The sequence below is a fragment of the Patagioenas fasciata genome, chromosome 2, assembly GCF_037038585.1.
Source record: "Patagioenas fasciata isolate bPatFas1 chromosome 2, bPatFas1.hap1, whole genome shotgun sequence".
Classification (NCBI taxonomy): domain Eukaryota; kingdom Metazoa; phylum Chordata; class Aves; order Columbiformes; family Columbidae; genus Patagioenas; species Patagioenas fasciata.
The window spans coordinates 125,111,238-125,138,408 of record NC_092521.1 but is presented as its reverse complement, the minus strand read 5'-3'; the positions used below and the strand labels follow the sequence as shown (position 1 = coordinate 125,138,408).

At 37.7% G+C, this 27,171-nt stretch overlaps 1 protein-coding gene across 4 annotated transcripts in view; it reads right to left on the bottom strand.

Moving 5' to 3' along the window:
- TOPAZ1 (testis and ovary specific TOPAZ 1) overlaps positions 1 to 26,488 on the bottom strand; it is a 43,564-nt gene extending 17,076 nt beyond the window's left edge. For all 4 annotated transcript variants that reach the window (XR_010650942.2, XM_071804916.1, XM_071804917.1 and 1 more), the window contains exons 1-10: positions 26,327 to 26,488; positions 24,640 to 25,807; positions 20,681 to 23,120; positions 15,526 to 15,593; positions 13,050 to 13,180; positions 10,982 to 11,043; positions 8,600 to 8,712; positions 6,606 to 6,691; positions 5,748 to 5,885; positions 1,285 to 1,348 (exon numbers count right to left, since the gene is read on the bottom strand). Coding sequence is in view for 3 of the 4 variants with exons in the window: in XM_071804916.1 (XP_071661017.1) it covers positions 1,285 to 1,348; positions 5,748 to 5,885; positions 6,606 to 6,691; positions 8,600 to 8,712; positions 10,982 to 11,043; positions 13,050 to 13,180; positions 15,526 to 15,593; positions 20,681 to 23,120; positions 24,640 to 25,807; positions 26,327 to 26,404 (4,348 nt within the window). In the remaining variant the exon portion in view is untranslated. The remainder of the gene's footprint in view (positions 1 to 1,284; positions 1,349 to 5,747; positions 5,886 to 6,605; positions 6,692 to 8,599; positions 8,713 to 10,981; positions 11,044 to 13,049; positions 13,181 to 15,525; positions 15,594 to 20,680; positions 23,121 to 24,639; positions 25,808 to 26,326) is intronic.
- Between the last annotated feature and the right edge of the window lie 683 nt (positions 26,489 to 27,171).

The following is a 27,171-nucleotide window of genomic DNA, read 5'->3' as shown; positions in this document are numbered from 1 at the left end:
ATTTAAGTGGAACCTCTTGTGTTCCAGTTTGAACCCATTACCCCTTGTCCTACTGTTGCCTGTCACTGAGAAGAGCCTGGCTCCATCCTCGTCACAGTCACCCTTTATATATCTGTAAACATTAACGAGGTCACCCCTCAGTCTCCTCTTCTCCAAGCTAAAGAGAACCAACTCCCTCAGCCTTTTCTCATAAGGGGGATGCTCCACTCCCTTAATCACCTTTGTTGCCCTGCGCTGGACTCTCTCCAGCAGTTCCCTGTCCTTGAAATGAGGGGCTCAGAACTAGACACAATATTCCAGGTGTGGTCTCACCAGGGCAGAGTAGAGGGGAAGGAGAACCTCTCTGGACCTAATAACCACCCCCCTTCTAATATACCCCAGGATGCCATCATGTCATTAAGCTGAACACCATAAACCTTGTAGGTTTCAAGAAAGCTCAATTGATTTTGTGCACAAAACCACGTTAGATTTGGTTAAGCACATCAAGGTAGTAAGGACTTTCCAGACAGGAAGCTCTGGGAAGTGAAGGGCCGTGTTATCACGGTGGATGGTCTCACAACCTGTTCCAGTGCTCGCCTTGGCAGACACGTACTGCAGCCCACTGGTACCCAGTGCTATCTGTGCTGCAATACTCAGTATTTCAGCTTGCGGACATTACTACGCAGGGTGCAAGTGGATCCTACATTCACACTGTGCTACACTCTAATAAGCTTCCAAAAACTCAGGACTGCTCAGGACAGGTAAAAAAGGTATGACTGCACAGAGTGAAACTCAGCCCTTTCTGACCGAACTCAAAAGCTCAGATGGATCTGAATCAACTACCATCCCTAAAAGGTGTTAATCATAATTGTTTGCATATACGGTTATGTGAAAAGACTAAACTAAAGCTGTTTGGGCACTGTAACAGCACTTTATTTCAAGAGCTTAATTCTCAAGTTTTCTTGATATCTGATGTTTGGTCAGAGTCTTCATAAGTGCCTTAACAAAATTTTGGTTCCATTAAACCACCCCCCTGCTCCAGTTACTCAGTTAGACTCTCAAGCCTAGTTCCATACAGGCTAAGTTCATTTTCCATGGAAATAGGATTTATAACAAGCTCCTGAGATAACTATGTATCTAAATACCTAGTCTCAATAGGAAATTGGAACATGCAAACACATGGACTGAATGTACTCCTTCAAAATCAGAACTACTCATTCACTGCTGAAGAAGCACCCATTTCTTCTCTCACAGCCTATTTAAATAAGTACCAAAGATACGTCAAAAGCTACTACTACATCATACCTGCACGTTTTAGAAGGCTTGATTCTTTGATACTGATGTATGTCCTAAGTATTGCCATGCAAATCTAGAAAAGGAGGAAAAAAATCATAGTGAAATGTTACCTCAGCTTATGCCAAACAGAACTACCCATAAACATTAATTCTATTTGGAAATGAGCTTTACATTACTTCTGTTTAACCCATACATACTGAAAAATGGTAGAAGAAGGTAATTGTGTCTGTAGACAAAGGCACTGTAAAAAAGACAGCAAATCAAATAGAAAAAAAAAAGTAGATGAAAAGTTTGGAAAAGGAGCTGCTAGGACCACAACTACATGCATATATGTGTATATACTCATAGCAAACAAAAATGAATTTGAAAATACAGTTACTTCAGAATTAGTATAAATGTGGCAGACTGTAAACAGAGAAAGAGAAGCAAAAAGGTGAAAGTGAAAACATCATAAACAAAAATACATGAATATACTAAGAAGTCCAAAAATCACCTAGAAATGAAGTTGGTAACACTGATCATCAAAACAAGTCACTCAGAAGGACATAGAAGAAAAAACTCAGAACTAACCTGACTTAATGAACCATTTCATCCCAGACCCACTTGATTAAAAAAAAATCCACAACTAAATGACTTAATATGTTGTCTGGTATTGGAACATCCTTGTCTTAACATCTTAAGCTGTCAGCTTTGTGATACTTACACATTTTGCTACATCTCTGCAGATAAAAAAATAAAAAGCTACTGAGATTAAGTCTTAGAATTTCAAGTCAGGAAAAATAATGCACACCCTTCCAGCTACCCTTTGTCACTTTGGCAGCATTTACAGCCTTTCCGCATAACAACATAAATGGGTCATCTTTAATGCTGTTTTGTGAAATAATGAAAAAACATGAGACAGAAAACACTCTAAATTAGTAGTCATGTTATTACAGAATTAAGTTGGGTTAATTTTTACATGTAACTTCAAAAGTAGACAGGATCCACACACGGAATTTGTTACACAGCAAAATAATTATCACCAAAGCAGAAGATACTGGTTTGTGGCCAAGACACATTCTTTTTTTTAAAACCACTGGCTTGTTCAGATCATCAAGTCAAAGCACACAAAAATTGTCCATGGAAGTGTGTTGAATATAAATAAAGCTTATTGGTTTTACTTTGAAACAGTCTCATCAAGTTATTGAAATATAGTCTAAGATAAACCTTTCAGAAAATCATGTGGAAACTTTACTTATTAATATATATGCTGTGTCACCTGGCAATGGGTTAACTCATTTAATCCAAATCTACAATCCCAGGTGGCTGAGGGCATTTCCAAAACAAACTTTAGCACATGCTTACAGAATGTAAATTAGTTTGCTTTCTTTTGGAATCTGTTTTCCTCCTTCTTTGAACTGATGCCCAAAAGAAGCCAAGATTGTACTGGAGCTCTGACTATTCCAAACATTAGTGAAATTGCTTGGAAAATCCAGTTGTAACAGTATTTAATCATGGGACACGTTACATTACATTCGCAAAAGAAACTACAAGTGTTATTCATTTACAGCTTCTAGAAGGCTTCAGTTGAGTTAGTTGTTTCAATTTTAAAAGATGTAACTGAACCTACAGACCATGTAAAAATGTGAGAATCTCTAAATTTTAAGCTAACCATAATAGATTTCAAATGAAGGTACATGAAAGAGACAATTACCATTTTTCTAAAGGTAGTATACATCACACTGTTCTGTCACCTATCACTTGACGCCACAACTCATTTAACATGACAATTTAATAAAAACTGTAACAAAGGGCTGTGTATCTTATATAAGCAACTGACTGTCTGGTAAAACGCAGTTCTACTACAGTAACCCAGAGGTGCTTAAATCAGAAGAACAAGTACCAGAATTTTCAAAATCCTTCAGCACCTCCGAGTCAGTGTGCACTCTGATGTTTAATAAGGGCGAAAACACCACGCTACAGCCCTTCGCTCAGTGACATCAAAACCAGGATCCTTTTTCTAAGAGGTTCTGCTTATGAACCCTGTGGCATCTCTGAGACATGTGCTCCATGTTAAACGTGGCTGAAATGGTTCAAAAATTATTTAAAGGTGGTTAGAGACAGTGAACAAAGGGCAGTGCAACTTAAAAGTCTCATTTCTTCAGGAAGCCAGATTTAAACAAACAACAGAAGCATACACCCATGGCCCTGAAGTTACAGGACGACATTAATGAAGACAGAAATCTTGCTACTCTAAATCCTCTTTGTTTCCTATTAGAGGTTCACAGGATCAAGGACAAAGAGAGTAAGAAGTCACAAAAAGTAAACATTTCTTTAGTGGATACAAGCCCCAAAAAATTTAATGAGTAAGATGTACAAAGCTAAAATAAAATTAGAGAAATACAGTTTGAATAAAGACATGTTTTCAAAGCACTTATTTAACTGTGCAATGATTACCTGTGCTACAGGGTGAAGTGTCATTCAAGCCAAATTGAATTTCCTATAACCTCAATGTATGCCCACTGGCTCTTGTCCTTTCACTGGACACCACTGAGAAGAGTCCAGCTTAATCTTCTTTACCCTCTCCCCCGATCAAATACTGATATGCACCCTTATGATCCCTGCTTCCCGCCCTTTAAATACTTTGGGCAGTATTTAAAACATAGTCTTAATAGTTTTGTTTACCTTGTCTAAAACAAAAGAGATTTCACCGTTCGAAATTAAAGGAATCTTTTAAAAAAATAAAACTTGTAGAACTTGCTGAGCATAAGAGTATGCTGATTCTCAAAACATACTGTGTTTTTCTGAATTAGATTACCGCTGTGTTGGGTGATCAACCACAACTGTGAACAGTGTGAAATCCAAGTTATGCCTTAAAACATCCACCAGTTACCTAATGAACAGGAAGGAATATCCATCATTGGGAAAGGTATTTATCTTCAAAAATTCTGGTAACGATTATCAGTGAAAACAGTACTAAGCAAGGGGACCACCAGACTGCATAACAGTTCCTAAAAAGATTTATTTCCCCTGTATTCGACTAGATGACTGTTGCTGCTTTACCTGTCTTCTATTTATGTACTTTGGTGCCACCATGAGGTGCTTGGTCTATTATAATTTTTAAATGAACAGTTCTAAAAAAAAAAAAATACACAAAAAAACCCCCTGAAGTATACTTCCAGACTACCAAGAAAGTTAGGCTAGGTTTGGTGGGGAGAATGGTAAGTGTGCTGGAGTGTTAAACCACAAGCAATATCAAATGGAATAGATTTTTAATAGTTTCAGGCAAGTAATTTCCTTTTCTAATGTGTCTGTATATAATGAAGCACTGCAAACCCTGATAATTCATACAAATTAGCTGAAAATTACTAATATCCACTACAGTCTGCCAAAGCTAATTCATAATTGAGGAAGAGGGAAAATATCCCATACAGAATTACTCTCAAGTGATATTAGTGTTTTCAAGCTGTCATAGAAATTTTCAAAGGGGTTACAAAACATGAGAAACGAAACAGCTCTTTTTTGAGCCATAAAAAGGAAAAGAGACAATATTAAGAAAGATACAGCTAAATTACACTGATGTACTTCAAAAATTCTGACAAAGTATATTTAAGGTATCAAGGAGATAGATAAGCTCCTTCAGATGCTAGGGTTTTTTTTATTATTTACATCTAAAAGGTTCACCACAAGATATTGTTTACATTTTGATTCTGTAATTTCTCACTTACTGACAGCAATGATAAAATTGTACTCATACTGCTAAGATGGCAGATGAGAAAGAAATCTTGTAAGACCTGACGAGGACAAGTTTAGGCATTTGTCTTTGTTTAGTTGTTTCAACGTTTTTGTTTGCTTTCAAGTGACTTACAGAACCACCTATGTCTCGCTTTCAAACAGCCAATTCCAAAATCTTATTACATGACAGCACAATTAGCTTGCCCTGCACAGGCCTTGGAAGTATTACAAACTCATAATTTCTTTGTTAAATGGTTTAAAAACACATCTACTTCCCTCCACACTGGAGAAATATTTTTCCTTGCAAATATTATGAGAATTGTTGCTCCATTTAAGGAGATTACAGCATCTTTAAACAAACACGCCCCTGTTGCACAAAACGTGCAGAAAGCAATACCCTGTAAATTGTTTTTGACTTTAAGAACACACACAAAGTCTGGGTTTGCTTACAGGTCTCCGATGCTTGGGATAGAAATGTCTCAGAATCTCTTCATTCTTCTACTCCATATTGTACAGCCTAATTCTTGATCTTTTGCTGATGTCCATTCCCTTAAGAAGTCTACAAGTTCAAAATTCTACCATTTTTTTTGAAAAATAATTTTATAGGACCTTGAGAGGAAGAACTTCTAACCATTTTTTAAACCAGTCTCCAACACTTACTCCCCTTCCATATACAAACGAACAAATGACATGTAGTTTTGCATTTTAAAAAGTATTCACACTTAGAATAAATTCCTTTCCTCAGTAAATCTCTTTACCTTTTCATCCCCTTCTTCAGGAACATGCCGAAACCAACATTTTCCTCTTTCACATCCACGCAAAGTCATGAAATAAAATTTGCAATATTTACGAGGCAATTCAATCATATCAAGCATCTGCTGCACTGAATGAGAAGCCTAAAATAAAATAAAAAACAAGCAGAAAAAAACCCCAACAGATAATACTTTTTGAAAGCAGACACGCTAATTTGAGAATTTCAAAATACCTACAATTCATAAACAAAAGCAAAAATTTTGTGATCTCCAATTAAACCTTTGAAACAACCCTTATCACCATATCATATTTGCAGCGTTTCAAGGCAGACCAAGATCAATCCCCTGTCATGTTGTGTTAGTGTCTAACACAACAAAAATCTGTCTTGAAGACCCCAGACAGAGAGAACGCAAGAACTGCTAAATGAGATGGGCAATGAGCAGAGAGCAGGAAGAAAGGTGTCGAACTCCAGCAAGGCTCTGGATAACAGTCTGAGAATTCTGGGGCATCGATTTATGGGGTTTTTTTTCAGTGCCTAGCATAATGGATAATGCAGTCTGTCTTAAACATGTGAAATCTTGTCTGCTTCTCACTTCAACAAAAACAATAAAGCAAAAAGCATTATTTGATTTTGCTTAAGCTGGAAATAGAAATCAACAGAGCTCCACTGTGAATAGCTGTCCCCGTATCATTGATTTTCTTCTCAGAAATTGTATTTTCTCAGTATTAACATCTTCAAAGGAGTAGAAATGTAAACATACACAGATTCATAATTTCTGACTAGATATATGGAGAATTGTCTGAACATCCACAACAAAATTGGTGCCAAACAATCAGAAATCATTAAGGATTTAACAACTCACAACTCTGTTTTTCTCCATCTTCCATGGCTCAAAATCTCCATAATTTTGCAATGGCGGCAAAGGACTTTTTCCTGAAAATCTGTGATCTAAAAATTAGGATGAGGGCAATAAATGGATCCATGTAATAAAACAAATCATGCTGAAACCACTCTCATTTATCTTCTTTTCCTTTATATTCAGAGTTCCTTCAAGTCACAGCAATGATTAATGACAATTTGAATAATACAATCTAAAGTCAGTAATTAAAGTTACAGTTTTCTTAATTATCCTAAAACTGAGACTTTACACAAACTTCAAGAGTAAGCACATTTAAATTAAAAACTTCACTACTTTTCCAAGGTTTCTAATCTAACTTACAGAGATAAGAAGTTTTAATTTCAAAAGGAAAAAAACCCAACTTTATCACTAATCTCTGCATTCCCACATCACTTGTCATAAATTTAAACCATTTTTCCAGAACTTAAATAAAACCTTTTGTACTCTATGTTTTAAGCAGTGCAATATTGAGCCTAAGCCCAATGTAAGTTACTGGTTTCTTAACCATGAAACTTGTTTTTAGAACTGTAATTATTATTTATAACAGACTTCTTTTTCTGAAAAATGAATAATGTTAATGGAAGATAGTTCAAATTTTTTAACTCCGCATTTAAAAATAACGGAGAGCTTCTGAATGCCTTGCTTTCCAGGGTTCCCATCTGGCCTCTTGAGAGAACTGGGTATTCAAAAGGCAGGGTGCCTAGCCCTTTCTGACAAACTACAGGTACTAAAGAGTATTCAATAAAGATGCATGTTCCACTAGAGACTTGCACTAGGTACATGGTTCTCAATCTGCATGCATGTCCTTCTAAGCAGAAAGGACTATGACACGATACAAAGGAGAAATAGAACGTAGAACTATTAAATATCTAAATGTTACATACTGTCACAGCTGTGTAATTTTGTGCAGTGATGGTGGGCAATTAGTAAATTCAGGAACAAATAAATTTAGTGACAGGAAAAAGACCGAGAAAACGGTCAACCACCAGCTGCAGAAAAATGCCACTGGGAACTCAAGCTCAGAAGTCTTTCCTTCAGTTTCTTGCTGTCCCCACAGCATAGAGTTTCTGACCAGGTCCCTTCAACAGTTTGGACTCTCCCTGACAATTTTATGTCAAGTTTGTACGGGAGCAGGCACTAAAGTGAACCAGCCAATCCTGCCTGCAGAGTTTTCAGGAAAAAAAGGCTGTTTTGCCCTCTTCTAGCACAGAAACTCTTGCTTTGGCAATCATTCCAAATGATCTTAAGAAGGAAGACTTATAAGAATTCTTCAGAAGGTATATACAGTTTTAAGGCCAAAGACATGAGCAATTTCAAAGTACTGTAATCTAGAGACATATTTCACAGTTGCTTTCTACGTCATAGATGTTTCTTGCAATTCCTGAAAATATTGTTAAATGATATGATAAAATTTTTCTACAGGTGCAAAATATTCCAAGTGAAAATGAAGTGCTGCTTATTAAATCTAGGTAATTTACTTGATCCAATCTAGTGAATGTCTCACAAACATTTGAATTGGCACAAACAACAAAGTTCTGATGTTCAGCAGAGTGGGCAAATCCCTTGGACAAGTTTTGCTCATAGGTAACAAACAACCAAGAAACTCTGCAGTCGCTTTCTCTGACCACAAATAAAGAAAAACAAGTTACTTGCCAATAGCATGGCTCAAACACCTGTCAAAATACTAGGAATGCAGGTATTTCTGTACCCTCATAGTATCTGAAAACTACAGAATGATTGTTATTCAACCCTACCAAACAGGATTCTGCCAAAAAACTCAAGCCAACCCCAAAACCTCACTAACCTAGAGAGCTTGCATTTTTGCTTCTATGTATGCAAACTAAAACAAATTCCAACCAATGCCTTTAGGACTTGAAGAAATTTGTTAAGATTTTATAGCTAAATAAAACATATGTAAAAACAAATTATGGAGTTTTCACCAATACAGCATACGATACCATTTGTCCGGGATTTCATCACTGTGGCTTCACTGGGGACATTTACTTTTGGGGCACGCAATGGCAATCCTGATAGCAATTCACAGTTCACAAGATCTTTGTATTTACAGTCACTGTTGAGTATTAAAAAACCAAAAATTTGTTTAACCATACTAAACAGGTGCTTGTGCCACATACTAGACACCTAAAAAAGGGGATTAAGTGTATAAAATATGAGAATTTTTTCAACAATTTAAACAACACTTAAAAACTTGCTGTAAATCTAAACCATTAGCAGTCCCAGCAACTTCACTTTAATTACTCTCACTGCCTGGTCCAATCTAATTATGAACTTAGCTGAGATTGCTCTGTCCTAAAGTGTACTGATATGAAAGTCAAAAAATAAGAAGAAAAGGCACTCGTGAACCACTTTAATTTTTTTCACTATGGTGACAGGTGAAGAAGCATCTACTTTTCATTAGTCTGTTACCGAAGAAGTAATCCACAAAGTTTTTGAGATAACATTTGAAGAGCCAACTGTTTTATTTCCTAATATATGGCTCTATTTTGAACAAGACTTAAGTGATTTCAAAGGGAACTCCAATTAAACACTGTTCTGCCTTTAACTTTTCCAAATATGTACATTCTGGATAATTCAACTACTAAAATGTGATGTTTTCCAAAATAAGCTACTAATATTGCTAGCAAAATACCTAGTGATCTCTTTCTTATTTGTAAATAAAGCCCTCTCCTGCCCTCTACAATTAAAAACCTGGGTTCGGTACAACTGATATCTCAGCCTGCTTGCTGTTTGGAGACAAATTTGCTGTGTTCTATGAGGGGCACATTCTAGCTATTTAATACTTCTCATAACCAGGATATTTCAAATATTTCCTAAATTGCAGGCTGTTTTTAATACAATCTGCAATAAAAATGCTCAATTAAAGAAGAATAAATTCTATCTAATAAAGCCAAATTCTGCAACACTAATCTTTATTTTTATTTTAGTCCATGTATTGTATTGGTCTCCAGAGGAAAAAAATCTGCAGATCTAGTTACTCAGAATTTTCAAGTTGCCTCGTAAAATTTTTTTATGTTTCCTTGTGATGCCAGCCTCAGATGTGACATAACAAGATTTTCATAGCAGCTTACCTTCAGGATAACAATCTCAGCTCTCCTTTTAATCTAGAGATGAAACTACAGACAATTTTGCCAGGAACTGTAAACTACATACCTAACTATATAGTTCTACAATAAGTTTTTTTTAAGTAACAGCATCACTAGAAGCAGAGTTTACTAAATAAGAACAGTAACTATGGTTTCTTCTAGATGAAACTTTGCAAAGGTAACATTTTTGAATAAAAATATAGAAAATAGTTAAGACTCCATATGAAGAAATAAATGGCTCTTCTCTAACTGCAGAGTGCTGCATTTCAACTAAGGAAGTGAAGTAATGTAGTATCAGTTGCACAAACATAAGTTAACCAGCATAATCTACTTATTCCGTAGCAAGAACTATGCTACTAAGGTAAATTTAAAAAGGTATTTTACCAGAAGGAGAAGCGTGGAGCTCTCTAGTGGATTAATGAAAAGATGCAATATTCTCCATTTAATGGACTTCTGGTACACTTCAAGTCTGTCACAGAAACGTGACTGGTGCTGGAAAAAAGCAATACCCTCTTCTACGCCAGCTAGGGTTTCTTGATTATTATGAAAATGGCTCTGAAATATGTTATTTCTCTTCTAATTACTTAAGTATTCCATTAGTTAAGTATACTTTTTCTACAGAGTCTTACTCTGCTTCATTTCTGGGCTCCTGTTGAATGGAAGTTTCTCAGTCTGACACTTGGAAGTTGTATGTACAATGAACACTGTAAGCACAGCTTGAAGACAGCAGAACAGTAAAGCACAGGCTTAACTCCACATGCCATGTTTTCAAGTGGCTTTTTCTACTGCTATTCAAATATTTGTCAGCCTGAATTTGAATGAGATCTTTCAATTCTCTCATCAGTTTACAAAGTCCCAAGTGGCGGAAAAGAAAGCTGAAAGTTTAATAGATTTTTTTTTAAAGTTCTAGTAAGCGCTACTGTGGCTGGAAATGTATCTTACGCCATACTCACACTGAGATGTCAAGGTGAGACACTGGCATAAAGTGGATTTATTTCATCACTAGCCAGAGGACAAAACAACCTCTATTCTCCTGTCAGTCTATGACTATACTCGTCTCATACTTTGCACAGTGAAAATATATCATTTGACATACTTATTTTCTTCATCACAGAGTCACAAAAACATAGAAAAATTGAATCAAAATGCTGATGGTGCTTTGGTGAAAACATCACATTTCATTTGCACAGTAACTGGGGAACATCACAGGTTACATGAAGGACACAGTATATATACCTTTTTTCAGCTTCACTCTTTTTTTCTTGTTTAACATCAGGCACTCCATCTGCAAACTTGAACTGTGAAGATATTTAAAATGTACTTTCAGATACAGCAAAGCACTACTGAGCCCGTAACACTTTACACTACAGACTTAAAACTGTTAGTGATCATTGAAAGGTGTGATAATACAGTCTTGACTGTAAAAACTGTAATTTGGACTGTGGGGTTATTCTTACACCATCTTTTAAAATGGACATGCTGCCATTATACTCTGTCATTTTTAGGGATTTTTAATTGGAAAAAAGTGACACAACTGTCTTTGCTTCTTTTTGTTCCCACTGACAACCCCAGCAATTTTTAGGCCTAGTACCTAATTTTAACTGCATCTGACAGATGTAGAGAAACCCACAAAAAACATTCCATCAAGTGTAATGAGAATTTAAAGCTGTATGGAGGAGAAATCTAAGGCTTCTGCTCAGTTGCGCACCATGGTGTATAGGTAAAAAGTCCCCAAAGATATGGGGAAAAAAGACAGCACCTATTTGAGGGTGAGAATCTGAAAGGACTGAAACAGAACAAAGTCATGGAATCCCGGCTTTGTTTTATCCATTATTCATGAACTAACTTGAACTTCACATAATGATAGCCAAAGAATTAGAGATGGATATGCTCTCACTGGATTTCCAAACTTCATTTTAGCAGTTCCCCAAATATTTTTAGGGTTTTCTCCAAGGATAGTTTTTGTCCTTCTCATGGTACTATTAGTTGGAAAAGCCACCAAAAACCCAAACCCCCAAGTAATTTCAAACAGTCGAATACTTGCAACAAGTGTTCTGCCGTTTTGCTCCCTCCCCACGTCTGCACAGCTAGTTTTCCATCCACATACAGGAATAAGTTTATTAGGGCTGTAGCAGTATTTCGTGGCTTAAGGTTGAGTTTTGGGTGAGATTAGTTGTACATATTTACTGTTGTCCAACACAGCACAGAAAAGCAAACATTAGGACACTGATTTTATAAAACCACAACACTACAAAGTAGCCCAATTGGGACTGACCTGGCAATATTCCAACAAGTACTACATCTCCAGTACCCTATATTATTGACAAACTCTTTTATCCTTTCTAAGAGGTCAGGGAACAAAACGGTGGTGTTCACTTTATGAATCAGATGTTAGCAGACCCAATTCCATTTGCTGAAGGAAATGTTTCTATTCTGCTTTTAAAAAGTAATTTTGCCAGGGAAACTGACTCCCTACTGTTTGATTACCTTATGAATTACTCATCAATTTTTAGCTATGTGAATTTTACAGTTTAACTTATCCAGTAAAAACATTATTCACTCTTGAAGCAGAGGAAAACAGTAAATGCTATCAGCAGCTATGTCTGAAGGGCAGTGAGATGTAAATTCCAATCCATTATCAAAGAAGTAAATAGCATAACATTTCAGCAAGTCTTAAAAGACCTAGACTTATTATCTACAGGAAGGAGGACAGAGAGAGTAGAAAGGTCAGATAAAGTCAGTGAGCGAGAAAATGGCTTAATGCTCCCTCTGTATTGCCAGGAAGTCAGTATGTTAATGTAATGGCACTTCTGCCCAAGTAATGAAGCACACAATGATACTCCTTGGCTGCATGATGGCTCTGCAGCTCCCCAGCTTTCCAGCACTACCCCATCCTTCTGAGACTGTGTGGTAAGAAGCATTTAACATCAAATTTAAAACTAGGTATGTTATGTAAAAATGTCACATATGCACAGCAGTACTGTTAAGTGTTCACCAGAACAATAATTTTCATGCAACTGGTAATACAGAATTACCTTAACAACTCATATAACAATATCTTGTTTCATGTCAAATTTGAAGATGAATTATTAGTGACAAATAAAAAAACCAAACCAAACCAAAACATGTTCTGTCAAGCAAATATTACATTGTCAATAGCACAGTAAACTATGAAAAGCTAATATTCTTTTTACTACAGGAAATTAAAAATTTTTTTGATGAAACAGTATTAGTAATTAAAATTATCCAATTACACAATCATTCCTAAAACTATTTAGTGGCACAAAACATGATTTCTCAGTACCTTTCCATCCACAGTGTAACTCTTTAGAAGTTCATCTAGTTCCTTCAGTTGCCCATCTTCAAGAAAGTCCTCAGTAGCACCTCCCAAAGGACTGCTGCCTCTGGAGGAGTTGTGGGTTTTAATATCTGCAGCTGAATACATATACACATATTACTTTGTGTTTCGCATGCTACAAGACAACAAAGCTTTTGCTTCCTAAATATTACAAAGCCTTAATACTAATGACATTTAAGAACTTCTAGGATATCCTACATGTGAAATTTATATATAAAATTATTTCACCTTTAAAGAACAAACCATTTCAAACAACATTAAACTGAATTTGCAATTAAAATCCTATCCAAGCTGTATGTTCTGTAGCAGTTCCCATAAAACAGTACAATAGGTTTATTTACATAATATTGAATTCAATATTTTAGAAATAAAATTCATCTGGGTTTTCGTTATTAAAACACAGCCAAAGATACTTATGGTAATTTGCTAAGCAAATACTTAGTCTTTGCTGGAAAAGGGGATAAACTAATGGTAATGATATGATGCTACCCTGAACTAAATACAGATAGGCTTAAGAAACTCCAAAATCTTGTAATACAGTAAACTCAGTGAGAACTCAGTGTCAGGAAATTTCAGCAGCTATTGCAGATGCCACAGGAAATGAACAGAACACCTGACTGCCACTTTATGAAGCTGCTGTTCAGGTACAACAGAAAAGCCCTATGCAGAAAAGAAAATCACTGTTTCATCAGATCACATGAACGTATTTCAATTGCACTATGTTGTCCAGATACAGGAAGAAAAAATCAGATTATTACTGGAAAGGCTTTTATCTTATAGTCACTGGTCTTTGCGTGATCATCAGTACAAGACACACCTGTGTGAAGACAATGTACATAAGATTCCCACTTCAAAGATGAAGAAGATTGATGCCATACAGAATACCTTAACTGTAGTATCTGCTACCCTTCCTAGACTGTGAAGCCTCTGAGACAAGTAGCCATGATGTCACCACATAACACAAGACACCAAAGCAGTAACATGTATTTCTAAACAAATAGAGAAGTTGTCAGTAATTACCAAACCCAGACATCTTTCTTTTGTTCTGTACAGGTCTTTTTAAAAAGTGGTACATCAAACATAAGTTACCATGTGCATATGAATCTAAGAGTGTGATGTGATCCTAAGTTTCTCAGACCTGGGAAGAATGACTTACTTAAACTTTTTTATTTTAAGCACTGCAAAAAAGACACAAAGACTTTTAGCCTCAAACTTCATTAGAACCGAAAGTAAACCAACAGTCTAACAAAATGTTATATTTACTAAATAGTACAGGGTTTGCTCCCAGGTTTAGTTTCAATCACCTCAGTTCTGCAGATGCCATGGAACAGGACCTCCTGGTTCTTTACATCACCAGAGGCATAACTGTGTAGTTACTCCCTATTCCTGCTCAGGGAACTTGTGCCTATTGGTGTCTGAGCTCTTAAACCCTCATTGCCTTTTATTTCGTCTTCTGATCACTGAAGCCTGAAACTTTTTCTTCCCCAGATAATCACTATTCATTCCTTTTTCTCTAGGAAGCTACATCTGCTCAAACCACTCACTCTTTCTACGTGAACACAAGACATTAATACAGAAAAACAGCACAAGAGGTACTGTCACAGATACTTTTCAAGCCTGCAGCAAAATCAATACATAATGTCAGAGAGCCACGTAAACAGCAAGCTGACAAACTGACACCAGAAAGGGATACACCGAGAACCTTCAAAACCAGTCTCAGCAATCTGTACCTTCTCCAGTGTGCCAGTAACAGGCTTCTGTTCAAAGTCAAAATCCTGTTCCTCCAACATATCTAAGAGAATCTACCACTTCAGACATACCTTGCATACTAGGTCTGTATGCAAACTATAAAAAACAAAACAAATCACACTCAGATGCTGTCTAGTTGGACTGTTCTGCTTAAAACAGGAAGAAAAAAACCCCACAACATTAAATCAGAAGTATCCTTCCCTAAAAAAAATTAGCATACTTATAAAACAGCACAGTTTGTCAGAGAAATGGACATAGCATTCACAAAAATAAAACCAAAAGTACAACCTGGAAAAAAAATATATAAAATTCTATCTGCTGATGAACACAAAAGAACAACAAAGCAGTATCACAATACTCAGCGTCTTATTATAATCTCATCAACTAACAGGCTTTCTTGCCTAAAGTATCACAGAGAAAAAAACGCAAACAAAAAAACCCCCACCCAACAGCGAAGTACTACAGAGAAGCAGATGTTGCCTGTAAGGCTCAGGTTTGTACCTTTTCAAAATACATTCATTCTGTACGCATTAGGAAACACATAGCTTTTACAATACAAAGGTACTACTGAACTGTTCATATAGAAGTAGAAATCCTAGGGTTTGCCACTGAGCATCTTTGTCATTACCTTCTTCTCTTGATTACGCATCCAAAAATCTCCAAAGACTCTTACCTTTCAACACCCAATCACAGGAATTTTCAGAACCATTCGACATTCCAGATTCTTGTATGGTGATGTGTCTGTTTTGGACAAAAAGTGTACTTAACATTTCCATCTTGCACAAAAGAATTAATCTAACCAGTTACACATAATAGAAGTTCTCAGTAACACTTCTAGTTATGGACAGGTTCCTTACTTACAACACAGTGTTGTAAGACTGTTCTTAACTCTCTCTTTTGGCTTTCTTATATCCATCTTTATAAATATACACCTAAACACCTTAAGTAAAACCAAGACATTGCAAATCCCCAAATTTGTCAGTAAAAGCTCATTATGTCATTTCACCTTTGCCTAAAACACCAAGAAGGGAAATCTCTGTATAGTAAATCATGGAAATACTGTGATAATAAACCAATTCATCAGTCTCTACAAAATCTAATTTCTAGTAATTTTATATTTGAGACAATTTGCATAACAATGAATCTAAAAGAAAGTAACAAAACATTTGTTTATAGAAAGATATTTACCTCACCCATTTTAAAAATAAGTTGGAAAAAAAAAAAAGAGTATTTCTCCTTATAAAAGCTAAGAAGGCAAAAATACAAATTAAAATATTACCTATAGAACATATAAACCAACATCATCACAGATTTTAGAAACTTGTACCTGGTGAATGACACCAGGTATAACGACAGCAAGCTGCCCAGTAAAATGAACAATGAAAATTTGCAATAATCTAGTGGAAATGAAAAAGTTCCCCAGTACACATAACTTGGAACTATACAAACATTCAGGCACAGATATCTATGTATATACACAAGATACATTAAGAAGCAGAGTTAAATAAGTTACAGCAAGTTTGCAGAGATGAGAGGGATTTTTTTAAAGGCAGGTTCTCCGTAGGTTTCTCACACATTTAATGTGAAATTTAAAGTTTGATTGATTTTGCCTACAACAACTGACTTTTTTGTAAAATTGCAGTGCAGACAGTTCCAGATGACTGTTATCTTCATAAACACTGCTTAAAACTGAAAACATTTAACTGCATCAGGAGTCTGAAATCTTCATCTTCAGGTTAAAAGCCACTTCCAAATCTTTACTGGATTCTGCTAATTGTGTAGTGCGAAATAGTTAACAGAAGCACCTTCTAAGTTCTTGTGAAGAAGGAGCCTGAAACAGACACAGCAAACTATTCTCATTACAGTACTTGGCCTTTGTTTACCAGCCTGACAAATCTAGGATCTCTGGCAGAAGCAGAAGAGGTCAACACATTTTAGAGATCTAGAAATGGAGACAAGACTAGATCGTATCAGAATGGGGGATGCTCTTGTAGTATGTTGCTGCTGCTGAAGTTTAAACAAATCTCTCCTTACAGTGCAAGTTACATGAACCACAATGTTCAATTTGCTATTTTGCATATGAAAAATGGATTCAAGTTTAGGCTTTTTATTTAAAAGGAAAACAGTAAAACGCACAAGTCTCCTAAGAGTAAGAATGGCTGCTGATGTGCTTTCAAAGGTATACACTGAATCTACTAGTTCTGTCAGGATCTGAAGACATACTGGATACCACTTAAAGTGTCCAGATTCCCTACATGAGAGGAAATACATACTTCAGATGATTGATTCAAAAACCTGCACTGCTGGGAGTTACTTAGGGGTATGCAGTAGAAAACGGTAAACAGAAATCTATGTGAAAAGTGAGTTTCACTGCCCCATTCAGGCTGCAGGTCCAGAATCCTCTCTTCATGATGTCAACTAATAACTGGAAGCAACCAGCACGTGCTCTTCTCTTCTTGAAATGCAACCACGAGAAGAATAACCAGTCCTACTTGTCCTAAAGGTCAGAGCATGCTAACTGAATCAAACCATTCAGGACATACACACACATAAGAGCCTGTTCTGAACCTTCCTGGATTAAGAGTACTTGCTTGTCCTACTTGAACCTACTTGTTTAGAGACATCAGTTCTGAGCACATGTACAAGCAAAATTACAGTAGTCAGGAAACTTCAAGCCAGACAGATGCACAGCTAGGCCAGGTGTCCCTTTGGCTGTTGGGTGCTTTGTTGATTTGCTTGAAACTAAAAAAAACAAACAAACAAAAAAACACCCAAAAAACAATTTGAATTTTGGACCTCCATCACTTTTGCAACCAGTATGTTCTACTTTTGAAGGACACATGTCCTCATTATCTGGAATCTGGAAGGCAAAAATTATTTTTCTTGGATTTTCAGAACTAAAAAAACCACTCTGGCTTTTGAGTATACATTCAAAGATGAAAACTGTCATTGGCTAAACACTTCTTGTTTAAATTCAAAGCTGGATCCACATTTAATGGTTCCACATCCACAGTGGCTTATAGTTGCCACTGAACACTTGTCAGTTACTGAATCAACCTGAAATAACCTTCACACAGTTTCAGTGCTTTGGTTTCAAAAATGAAACTTGAATTAAAAGTATTACTTCATTATAGCAACTGTCATTTTGACAAGCTGCTAGACGTAAGATTTTCGTGGTTGGAAGAACACCAGAAATTAAGGCACTAATCAGTTCCTTTACAACTACAATTAAAGTGCTATTAAACTCCTAAGTAACACTCAACACATTTTAAAAAAGCTTTTTAACAACACAGCTATACTTTCAGAATAACTTGCTGCTGGCAGAATTAGTTCTTACTGATCTGTACAATTCCAGACTAAAATATCAGTACTCAAGAAGTAACATGCTGAAATTCATCCCCATGTATACATGCACTAAAACAGTTTTAGCAAGGATGCAGATTCTACCATCATCTAACAAAAGCTATGTATTGATAGTTAAAGAAAACATTCAGCATCAACCACAATGTGCAGCCATTAAGTGCTTGCATTGCTCTTCTATGTAAAATCCCCTGGATTACATTCATCTAGAGAATAATGGCTAACACTAACCAAATGTTCAACTAAACATGCATATTAGAGATGGTTTACAATAGTGGAGTTCTGACTCACTGATCTACATGGACAGACTAGAGTGGTGTTACCACCTAATACTGCAATGAAGCAAAACTGAGTATGCATGAAATAAGAAGCCAAACAAGAACACATATACAATACTCTAGAATATCTCTAAAGGAAAAGAAAAAAAGTATACTAACAGAAAAATATATTTTATTTTAAAATACGTAGTATGATGTGGGAGTAATTCTACCAGAATAATGTTTTTGGATGGTCAAAGTTGAAGTCCCGGCTGCATCTGGTAAATACTAACAAAATAAAACACAACAGTAGGAACTGGCCGTTCGTCGTATTATCCAGTGATATCATAAGCTACCTGATAAAACTCTGATAAGGTCTATTGCCTTATTTTAATATTCTTGTGTTCAGTTCATTAATATGTTCCTGACTGTTACAACTATGATTAGTCACCGTCTAATGATCTTTGCATGAAATCATGGCTGGTGAAAAGCAAAAATAGACAATTTTGCCTGCTTCTTTAGCAAATTAGAGGGAAATTCTAAGGAATAAGGACCATGCATTTTTATTTTTCTTATCTGATGGCACGCAAATTCAGCAGATAACAGGAAGAAAGCTGAAATATTACTTCAAACAAGTTCAGTTTTCATCTATCTCATGGTTGTGATAATGTCACTCTAGATGTCATTACTAATTAAAAGGACAATCTGGCCTCCCTACAAAGTTACTTACAAGACCAAATAAAATCTCCAGTTAGTATTTATACAAATAGCAAACTTTACACTCATGTATTCATTATGGTATAACAGCAAAGGGCTCAGCAGCTCTGGTCTTCCTTTCTGTGCAACAGCTTCCAGGACACAGTTAGTTGGAAACCATCTCTGAACAGTCATTATTACCCTGAGGTAATATACAGTGAATACTCATTCTGTCATACAGTGCATATAATATACACTGTACTACAAAATGAATGCTCATTCTAATAAATTTACTATACAGTCTAGCTGCTGCTTAAGAAGTTGGATGGTCCTACTAAAGACTTGCCCTGCTCTTCAGAAGTTTGTTTTCAGCAGAAGTTTTATTCTACTAACATCTGAAAGTTTTATGTTCTCATGTCTAAGAAACTGCTCAGCACCTCAAAAAAGAATCTTTTTCCTCTTTTGCACATGGGTGTAATGAAGGGGAAAGGATAAGGAGAGTGAAGAGTTAAAAAACAAAACAAAACAAAACAAAAAAAACCCCACACACTTATAAGATAGTGTAATGTTGAAAATAATTAAAACATTATTTAAAATACAGATAACATAAAGCCACCCAGAAAGAGCAGAGGAAGAAAATTAAAACACCCCTCTCAATAAAAAAAAACAACTCTTCAGAGGAAAATCTTCTACTATTTCTATCTCAACTTTACGTCTTTCTTCATAAAATGAAAAATGTAATCTTAAAACTCATTTATCAAACACAAGAATCAAACTTTAAGGAGAACACAGGCTAGACAGTTGGTAAGTTCATCCATCCCATGAAGGACTACTACCTCTTTTACAAAAGTTTGTTTCTACTTTGAACTACTTCTACTTCTTCCTTCAGTGACTTCATTATAATCTCAAAACTCAGAAAAACATGAATGTTTAGTAATTTACACCAGGAACTTCCTGAATGAAGATACAGGATCATGAACATCTATAATGTGTTAGCCAAATTACAGATTTGAAAACTATTCACACGTCTGGCAATAGGAGAAAGGCAGGGAGGAAGAATGGCAGAAACATCCATCTACTCATACAGATTCAGCAAAAGAATAAGCTACACCTAGAAAGTAAAAAATATGTCTAAGTATTATATCGCTTTACAACTAAAAAACCACCTTGAGATATCGGCTGTCTCCAACCAAGTAATATATTTTAAAATATTAAATTTATTAAGAATATTAGTCTTAATTACTTTTATTTATACTTTCATATTTCACTTTGTTTGGTCTAAACCAATTCTTTAGGGCTACGTTCTCCTTTGATTCAGAGTTTATCCTAGTTCTTATGCAGAACAAATTATTTTGCACTCAGAATACAGTCATTATCTCAATCAAATTTTGACACTTAAAATCAACCCAGAAATTAGTGAAATTCTGTAAGGAAGGCTAACCACTACAACCAAAGTATACTGATATGAGAATAAGCTACTTAGGATTATTGTAATAGAAAGAACGATATGCATACCTAAAATTATCGTCTACTGAATCTCGGTTTTCTGAGACAACTGGACACTCAGGCTTAAGATCCCGCTTTTCATCTTTAATGCTGATGCTAGTACATGATGCCTTCAGAGGACAATTTTCAGAGTCTGCAACTGCAAGCTCTTCTTCATCATTGGCTCCAAAAAGGTCAGGGTCATCCTGAAGTACATCAATGACAAGAACATCTTCTTCATAAGCTTCAAGAATATCTGGAAAACTCTGACTTTTATGTTGTGAAAGATCCTCTCTCGATTTACTATCATTTATTTCTAATGCAACGGGGTGATCAACTGATTTCAGTACACATTCAGTAGCCTGGAAATCAGGCACAGACGGCTCCAGTTGTCCATCAAGAAAAGGACGTGGGTTTAAAGAAAAATGTTCAGGGAGTGCAGACATCTCATTTGAAAGGTTTTCAGAGCTATCATGCTTAAAGTCCCCAGTGTTGATCTCAACAGCTTCTTTCTTCATAGAAGCTGTACACGTCGCATCACTTGTGACAGGAAGAGGCTGCTGCTCAGAATTTACCAAAACCTCTTCACCTGTTTTCTGCCTCCTTGAAACACTAGTGCTGTCAAGAAGCTCCAGTGGACTACAGGTTTCTCTTTCCAATGAATGGGCAGATTCCAATTTCCTGGATTCAGGTTTGTTTCTACATAAAGGAATTTTGAATTTTGTCAGGTTTCCAGTGTTTAATATTTTCATTAGCTTTAAATCAGAAATTGTCTGGTTTGCTACTGATGCTTTACAGCTGTAGTTTATTCTGCTTTTGTTACCTGCAGATGTACCATTCTGGACTGCCACAGACAGGTTTCTTTTTGTTACAGCTCCTTTATTTTTATCTTTTTGTTTCGTTTTAAGATTCAAGGTTGATTTAACTTCTTGCACATCATCATGGCTAAAAGTCACAGCACTTCTATCCATATTAAGTGGTGATTCCACATTTTCATTGCTTATTCTCAAATTCTCATCCATATCCACAGAAGATTCTGGTGTTTCAAGTGAAGTCAGACGTTCAGCATTTGGATCCATTATTTTCTGTGTAGATTCTTTGTTAATTTGTGTCGATGACGTATTCAAATCCAACTGAGTCAAATTCCCAGCCACAGCACTGTTTCCTACAGCACTTTTTCCTACACGGCTTTTATCAGGGGATTCCTCAAGGGCAGCCCTCAAATGTCTTTTTCCTTTTAAGACAGACCCATGATTGTTATGAACCCATTCAGATGTCCTGGCACAAGATTCCAAAGGCCAAACATTTTTACCAGTCATAGGTACTGCTCTTTGACAGGTAAACGACTGCAATTTCTTAACTTTGTTCATTTTTAATTCTTTCTTGCTTTTGTGACTACGAGAAACATCATGGACCTCAGCTAGCACTCTCAGGCTACCTGAGCCAGCAGAATGATGTGCTATACTGTTGGAATTTTCTCTTTTTGCTATTACAGAGAGCTCAGATGTGTTCTTCAAGCCATCTTCAAATGCAAGTAATTTGGTACTATTCATTCTCCAGACTGATCTATTTTGTGCTTCTTGAGTATTTTTTCCTACATGAAGATTTGATGTACGATCACCTGAAGCTGACAGAGTAATTTCATTATGATTTAGTCCTAAGACTGTAAAGGAGCTTGAGATGGCAACTGCAGCTTCTGTTTTTAACTCACACTCACTGCATTCATTAGCTATGTCTGTGAAAATATTCTGCACTGATGACTTCTCAGTCATCTTCATCTTTTTCCTAGGTTTTCTACCAATATTCCACTTCTTTTCCCTTAAACACTTACTGTTTTCACTCTGACAGCATGAAAAACATCCTTTTCCGTTTTGAGTTTTTTCTTCTTTATTAAACAATAAACCACCTTTTATGGGTGATCTTTCATTTTGCATGCTACTAGTGCTGCAGTTCATATCACTCTGTTCTACAGTGCCATCGGGAAAAACATGCTTTCTTTCACCCCGGGCTACATGGAAGAATCCACTTAATTTGTAACTGCTGGTATTTCCACTAGCTGAAGACTTTACAAACGTATTGATGTAACTACAGGTCTCTAATCTCACAAATGGATTTTTTTCTGTTGCACAGAACAAGCCATTACAATCGTTTAGGGCATTTCTGCAATGTTCAGGATCACATTTTGCAGATACATTTCTCACTTTTTCACCAGAAGTCACACTAAAAGTCTGCAAGCACTTGATTTCATCAGGTCTGGGTTTCTCTTTTTCATGCTTTACTCCAGACTTTTTTGTTACAGGATGGCATAAAAAGCTCTTGCTTTGAGTCCCACCTAATGTAGTGACCGTTGGAGATTTAGAATAGGGAGGTTCCCTTTCCTTGGAATCTTCTGATATCTTTCGATTTGTCTTAAGCTTCTTCACGGTCTGTGTACTGGAGTCTTGCTCAACTGCTGTCCATTTTTCCTTTGCTGATGAAAAAAAAAAAAGAAGCGTCATTAAAAAACACACTAAGGGAAAAAGACTACACTATTGCAATATTTTATAAATAGGAAAAAACATTCAAGGCTACTAAAGAACATGACGCTGTAAGGCTAAAACATTTCTGTAAAGTTTTATCATTTTTTTTAAAACAAGCACTATTAGCAGACTTATAGTAACAAATAATGTTTTGTCTTCAGAAAATGCAAAGATGAACAGAATCTTAAGGTGTCACAAGGACACTGGAAGTTGTGTATTTAACTATAGGTGGAAACCAAATTAGAGCAAGTCTGTCAAGAAATTGCAGATCTTGTTTGCACAGCCTTAAAATCTCTTTTTTTTTTTTACACAGAAGATTCTCCGTGATAAGAAAGCTTGTTCATAAGAATACAGTTATTTATTTCAGGTGTATAGTCCAAACAAATGCATCAGACTGTTCAAGAAGATCCAGGAAAACCGCCGGACTTGCATTTTTATAAAGTGTTATTTTTTACTTAAGATCAAGTACAGATTATGTAAAAAAAAAAATTAAAAAAATGTACACCTGAAAATTTTGTCTGGAGAATAGACTCAACTATGTACTAGTAAAATGTTGGGCTTTTTAGATCTTTGTTTTCAAAGTAAGATACTATTTTAATACCTCAGTTTTTCAGAATATCAGTTCTAGACAAAACGTTTATTAACAATTACAGCCTGTATTTGTCATGTGGATGTACCCACTTCGAGAGTAAAAAGAATGTCTTTTAGATAATAGTCCTGAAAAAAATGAGACTTTAAAAAATTCTCTTTCACAATTCTCCCAGTTTGATATAACACGCTCTTAAAACACCAAAAGACAATCTTTGTTTCTAAATATTTTAGGATTTTGCAGAGAATTGAAACTAAAAAGCAAAATGTTCTGAAAACAAACCCTGGCATCCTATGAAGGCAATCACTAAAACAAAACAGCATTATACATATTCAAAAATAATTGAATAATATACAGATAAATGAATAATTGACTTTTATTTGTGCTTTGCTGAAACTACTGCCTCCTTTTCTGCTTGTGCCTGACCTCTCACTCATAAATGAACAGACTGTTTTTGACAGGGAAAAAAAAAATTCTTACTCAGGGTCTGGTGCTGCCAATATACTTTCCACCCTCCAAGTAGGAATCTGGTCTCCCCTCTTTTGTGCTAAAGAACTTTACCCCTTTAGGAAAAGCCTTTCCTCTTCCTAAAAATGTTTTCTTCTCAGGCTGGTATTCACCGTACTGTAAAGCAGATCCTAGCTCTTTTCTCTACATTTCTTGAGCTAAGTTAGCTGCCACACACTAACAGTCGCTTTGATATAGGGTACAAGCCACTCTTTCCTGCTCCCATGACTTTGTCTCATATGGATAAATGTGCAAAAGAAAAATTATCTCCTGTATTTTTCACTTTCTAATGGGGTCTTACTGCCACACCAGTCCCTTGTCCTGGGAGCTCAAATTCTGCACCTGTACTTCTACAATAGGATACAAGTGCTTACCACTTTCCCCCAGGCCGTCTGCTCCTTTCTGAGGGTCTGAGCTCTGCTGCTCTTCTTGCATGCAACGCTTGTGCATCTTTCCTCTGCTTGTTGGTAGTGCTTGCCCACTTACACCCTGTAGCTGCTCTGACACCAGTGTGTTTCTGTCCTTCCTCAGAGCTCCTTTCTTGGACTCTGGATACGGTATATGCAGTTCTACCAAGGCAGATCTACCCCCTTCTCTGGGACCTTGTAGTTTTGGTTTCAAAGATGTCCTGCCTTTCTTGTTCAAGCATCTCTTTCTTTTCGCTTGTGTCCCTGGCTTTCTTGCTTCAATTAAAGTATACCCATCCAACCTCTCTGGTATATCTACCTCTTCCTGAGGTTTTGGTTCACACAAGGATTCCTGAGTCCCCAAATTCTTCTCAAGATCTGGGATTTGCATATTCAATATCATTAAAGAGCCAGTGCTTTTCATTTGAGGACTGCATGTGCTGGGATGCAGCACCTCTGGTTCTGGCAAACAAGAAATGCCATGTCTCTCCGTGTTTTCAACTTCCTCCTCTGAGGACGGGATTTGTAGTTTTACTTCCATAAAGGAGTATTTGTCTTTTTTTGCTGAGCTCCCAGGACTCTCCCGGAAAGCTGAGAGGTTCAGTCCTTCTGAGCTATGTTCTTTCATTTCAGTCCCTGTTGAGGATTTATTTTGCGAAGTAGTTCCTGAAGAAAATGGCTGTTGATCTTGTCCCATCCCTGTCCTTACACTCTTTTCCAAGCACACTGCTGAAACTGTGGTTGCTGCCTGCCAATCTTCACATACAGCAGTGTTCGAAACTGGCAGAGTTACACCCTTCTTGCTTCTGGCAGCCCTCCTACACCGTACCCCCTTGTTTTTTTTACCTGGGAGTCTCTGGCTACTCTCACCTTCCTCTTTCTGCATGGGCACAGGAGGAGCAAGTTGTTCATAGGAATCGCTGGGGGGCATGGCAGGTTGCATACAGCAAGGTAAGGGCTGCCCAGGTTTTCTCTTTGGTGCCAGAGGAGGCCTCTGCTTGACTACCAATGCCTTCCCTGGCTCATGTCCTACCTCTGCACCCTGAGAGCTTGGGTTGGCGACTGTCCTGTCAGCCGACTTCACCTCGCTGGATGTTACCACTTTCCCAGACCTTAACTGCGGCATCACAGGAGCCTAGAGACGGCAACAACATCCACAAAACCCACTCACCAGTGTGCCTGTAACAGCACCCCGGCTCGCCCAGCACCCAGGCAGGCACAGGCCCGACCAGGACAGGAGCACAACCCCCGTCAGGGGTCACTCCGGGAGAGCCCAGCCGAACAGAAATCAAGCCCAGGCCGCCTGGGGAAAGCTCACGGCCACAAGCGAGCCCGCACCACGGCAGAGAGGGAGAAAAGCAGGCCCGCACCTCCCCCGCCTCCGGGACCGCGTCGCGGCCGCCCCAGCCACGCCGCCCGCGACCGCAGCAGCCGCCTGAGCCACCACCCGCCCTCTCTCCTCGCCCTGTCCGTTCTCTACCGCTCCTTCCCTCGACGCTTCGTCGGAGCCCCCGCCAGCGCCGCCTGCCCGCAACGCGCCCTTCGCAGAGCGAGGGAGCCGCCCGCCGCAGGGAGCAATGGCGGCGCAGGGCGGCGGCGTGAGGGAGGCCCCGCGGTGGGGCGAAGGGGGGGCCCCGGGCGGGCTGACACTCACGGGCAGGAGCAGAGGAGCCGCAGTCACCACCGCCTCCTTGTGCTTGTCCTCTTGCCGGGTCGACGCTGCCGCCTTCATGGCGGGAACCCCTCTCGTGAGGCGGGGCCGGGCGCTGGGGTGGCGGGCAGCGGTTTCTTGGTTTCGGCTGCGGAGCCTTCGTGCCGCTCCTTTTGTGGCCCGAAGCTCCGTGCCCGCGGCGGCCGCGGGGTAAGAGGCTGCCAGGTACCGGGGTCCTGGGTAGAACTACCAAACCTTGCGAGGCGCCAAATGGCAGCAAATGTTCAGCTCGCCCAGAGCTGAGAGAAATAAAGATGCTAGACTGCCCGGTTTTCCGGTTTCTTGAGGTGTTTCATCCACCTCAACGATGCATCATTGCGTCCTTTGTCCACAGCACCTCAGAAGCTCTACAAAATGGAGGGGCGATACGGTTGCATAACCATAGCTTACATGAACTTTATATTTCAAATAACACAGTTCCTCAGGACTGGAGCTGGAAAAGAAGTAGCTCAAAGAGTTAGGCTACATAGTCAAAACAGCCCAAGTTAGTGTTTGAGCTTCAAATGGAGTGATAGTTTCAACACAAATGGAGGACACCAAAGCTTCAGGACAACTCACTAATGTGAACACGTAGAAATTGGTTTGCAAAACCAAAGTTATACGAAGGTTGAGTCTAAATGGCGAGTACTACGAAGATCCTAAACGATTAAACGTTGATAGTTTAGTGCCAACAACGCGATCAGCAAGATTGCATGTGCTTGATAAGCGACTGTGTCCTAGCAGTGGTCCCTTTCTGTTGGCAGGTGGTCTCTGAGAGATGACATCCCTCCTTCATTTCGCCCTGACTT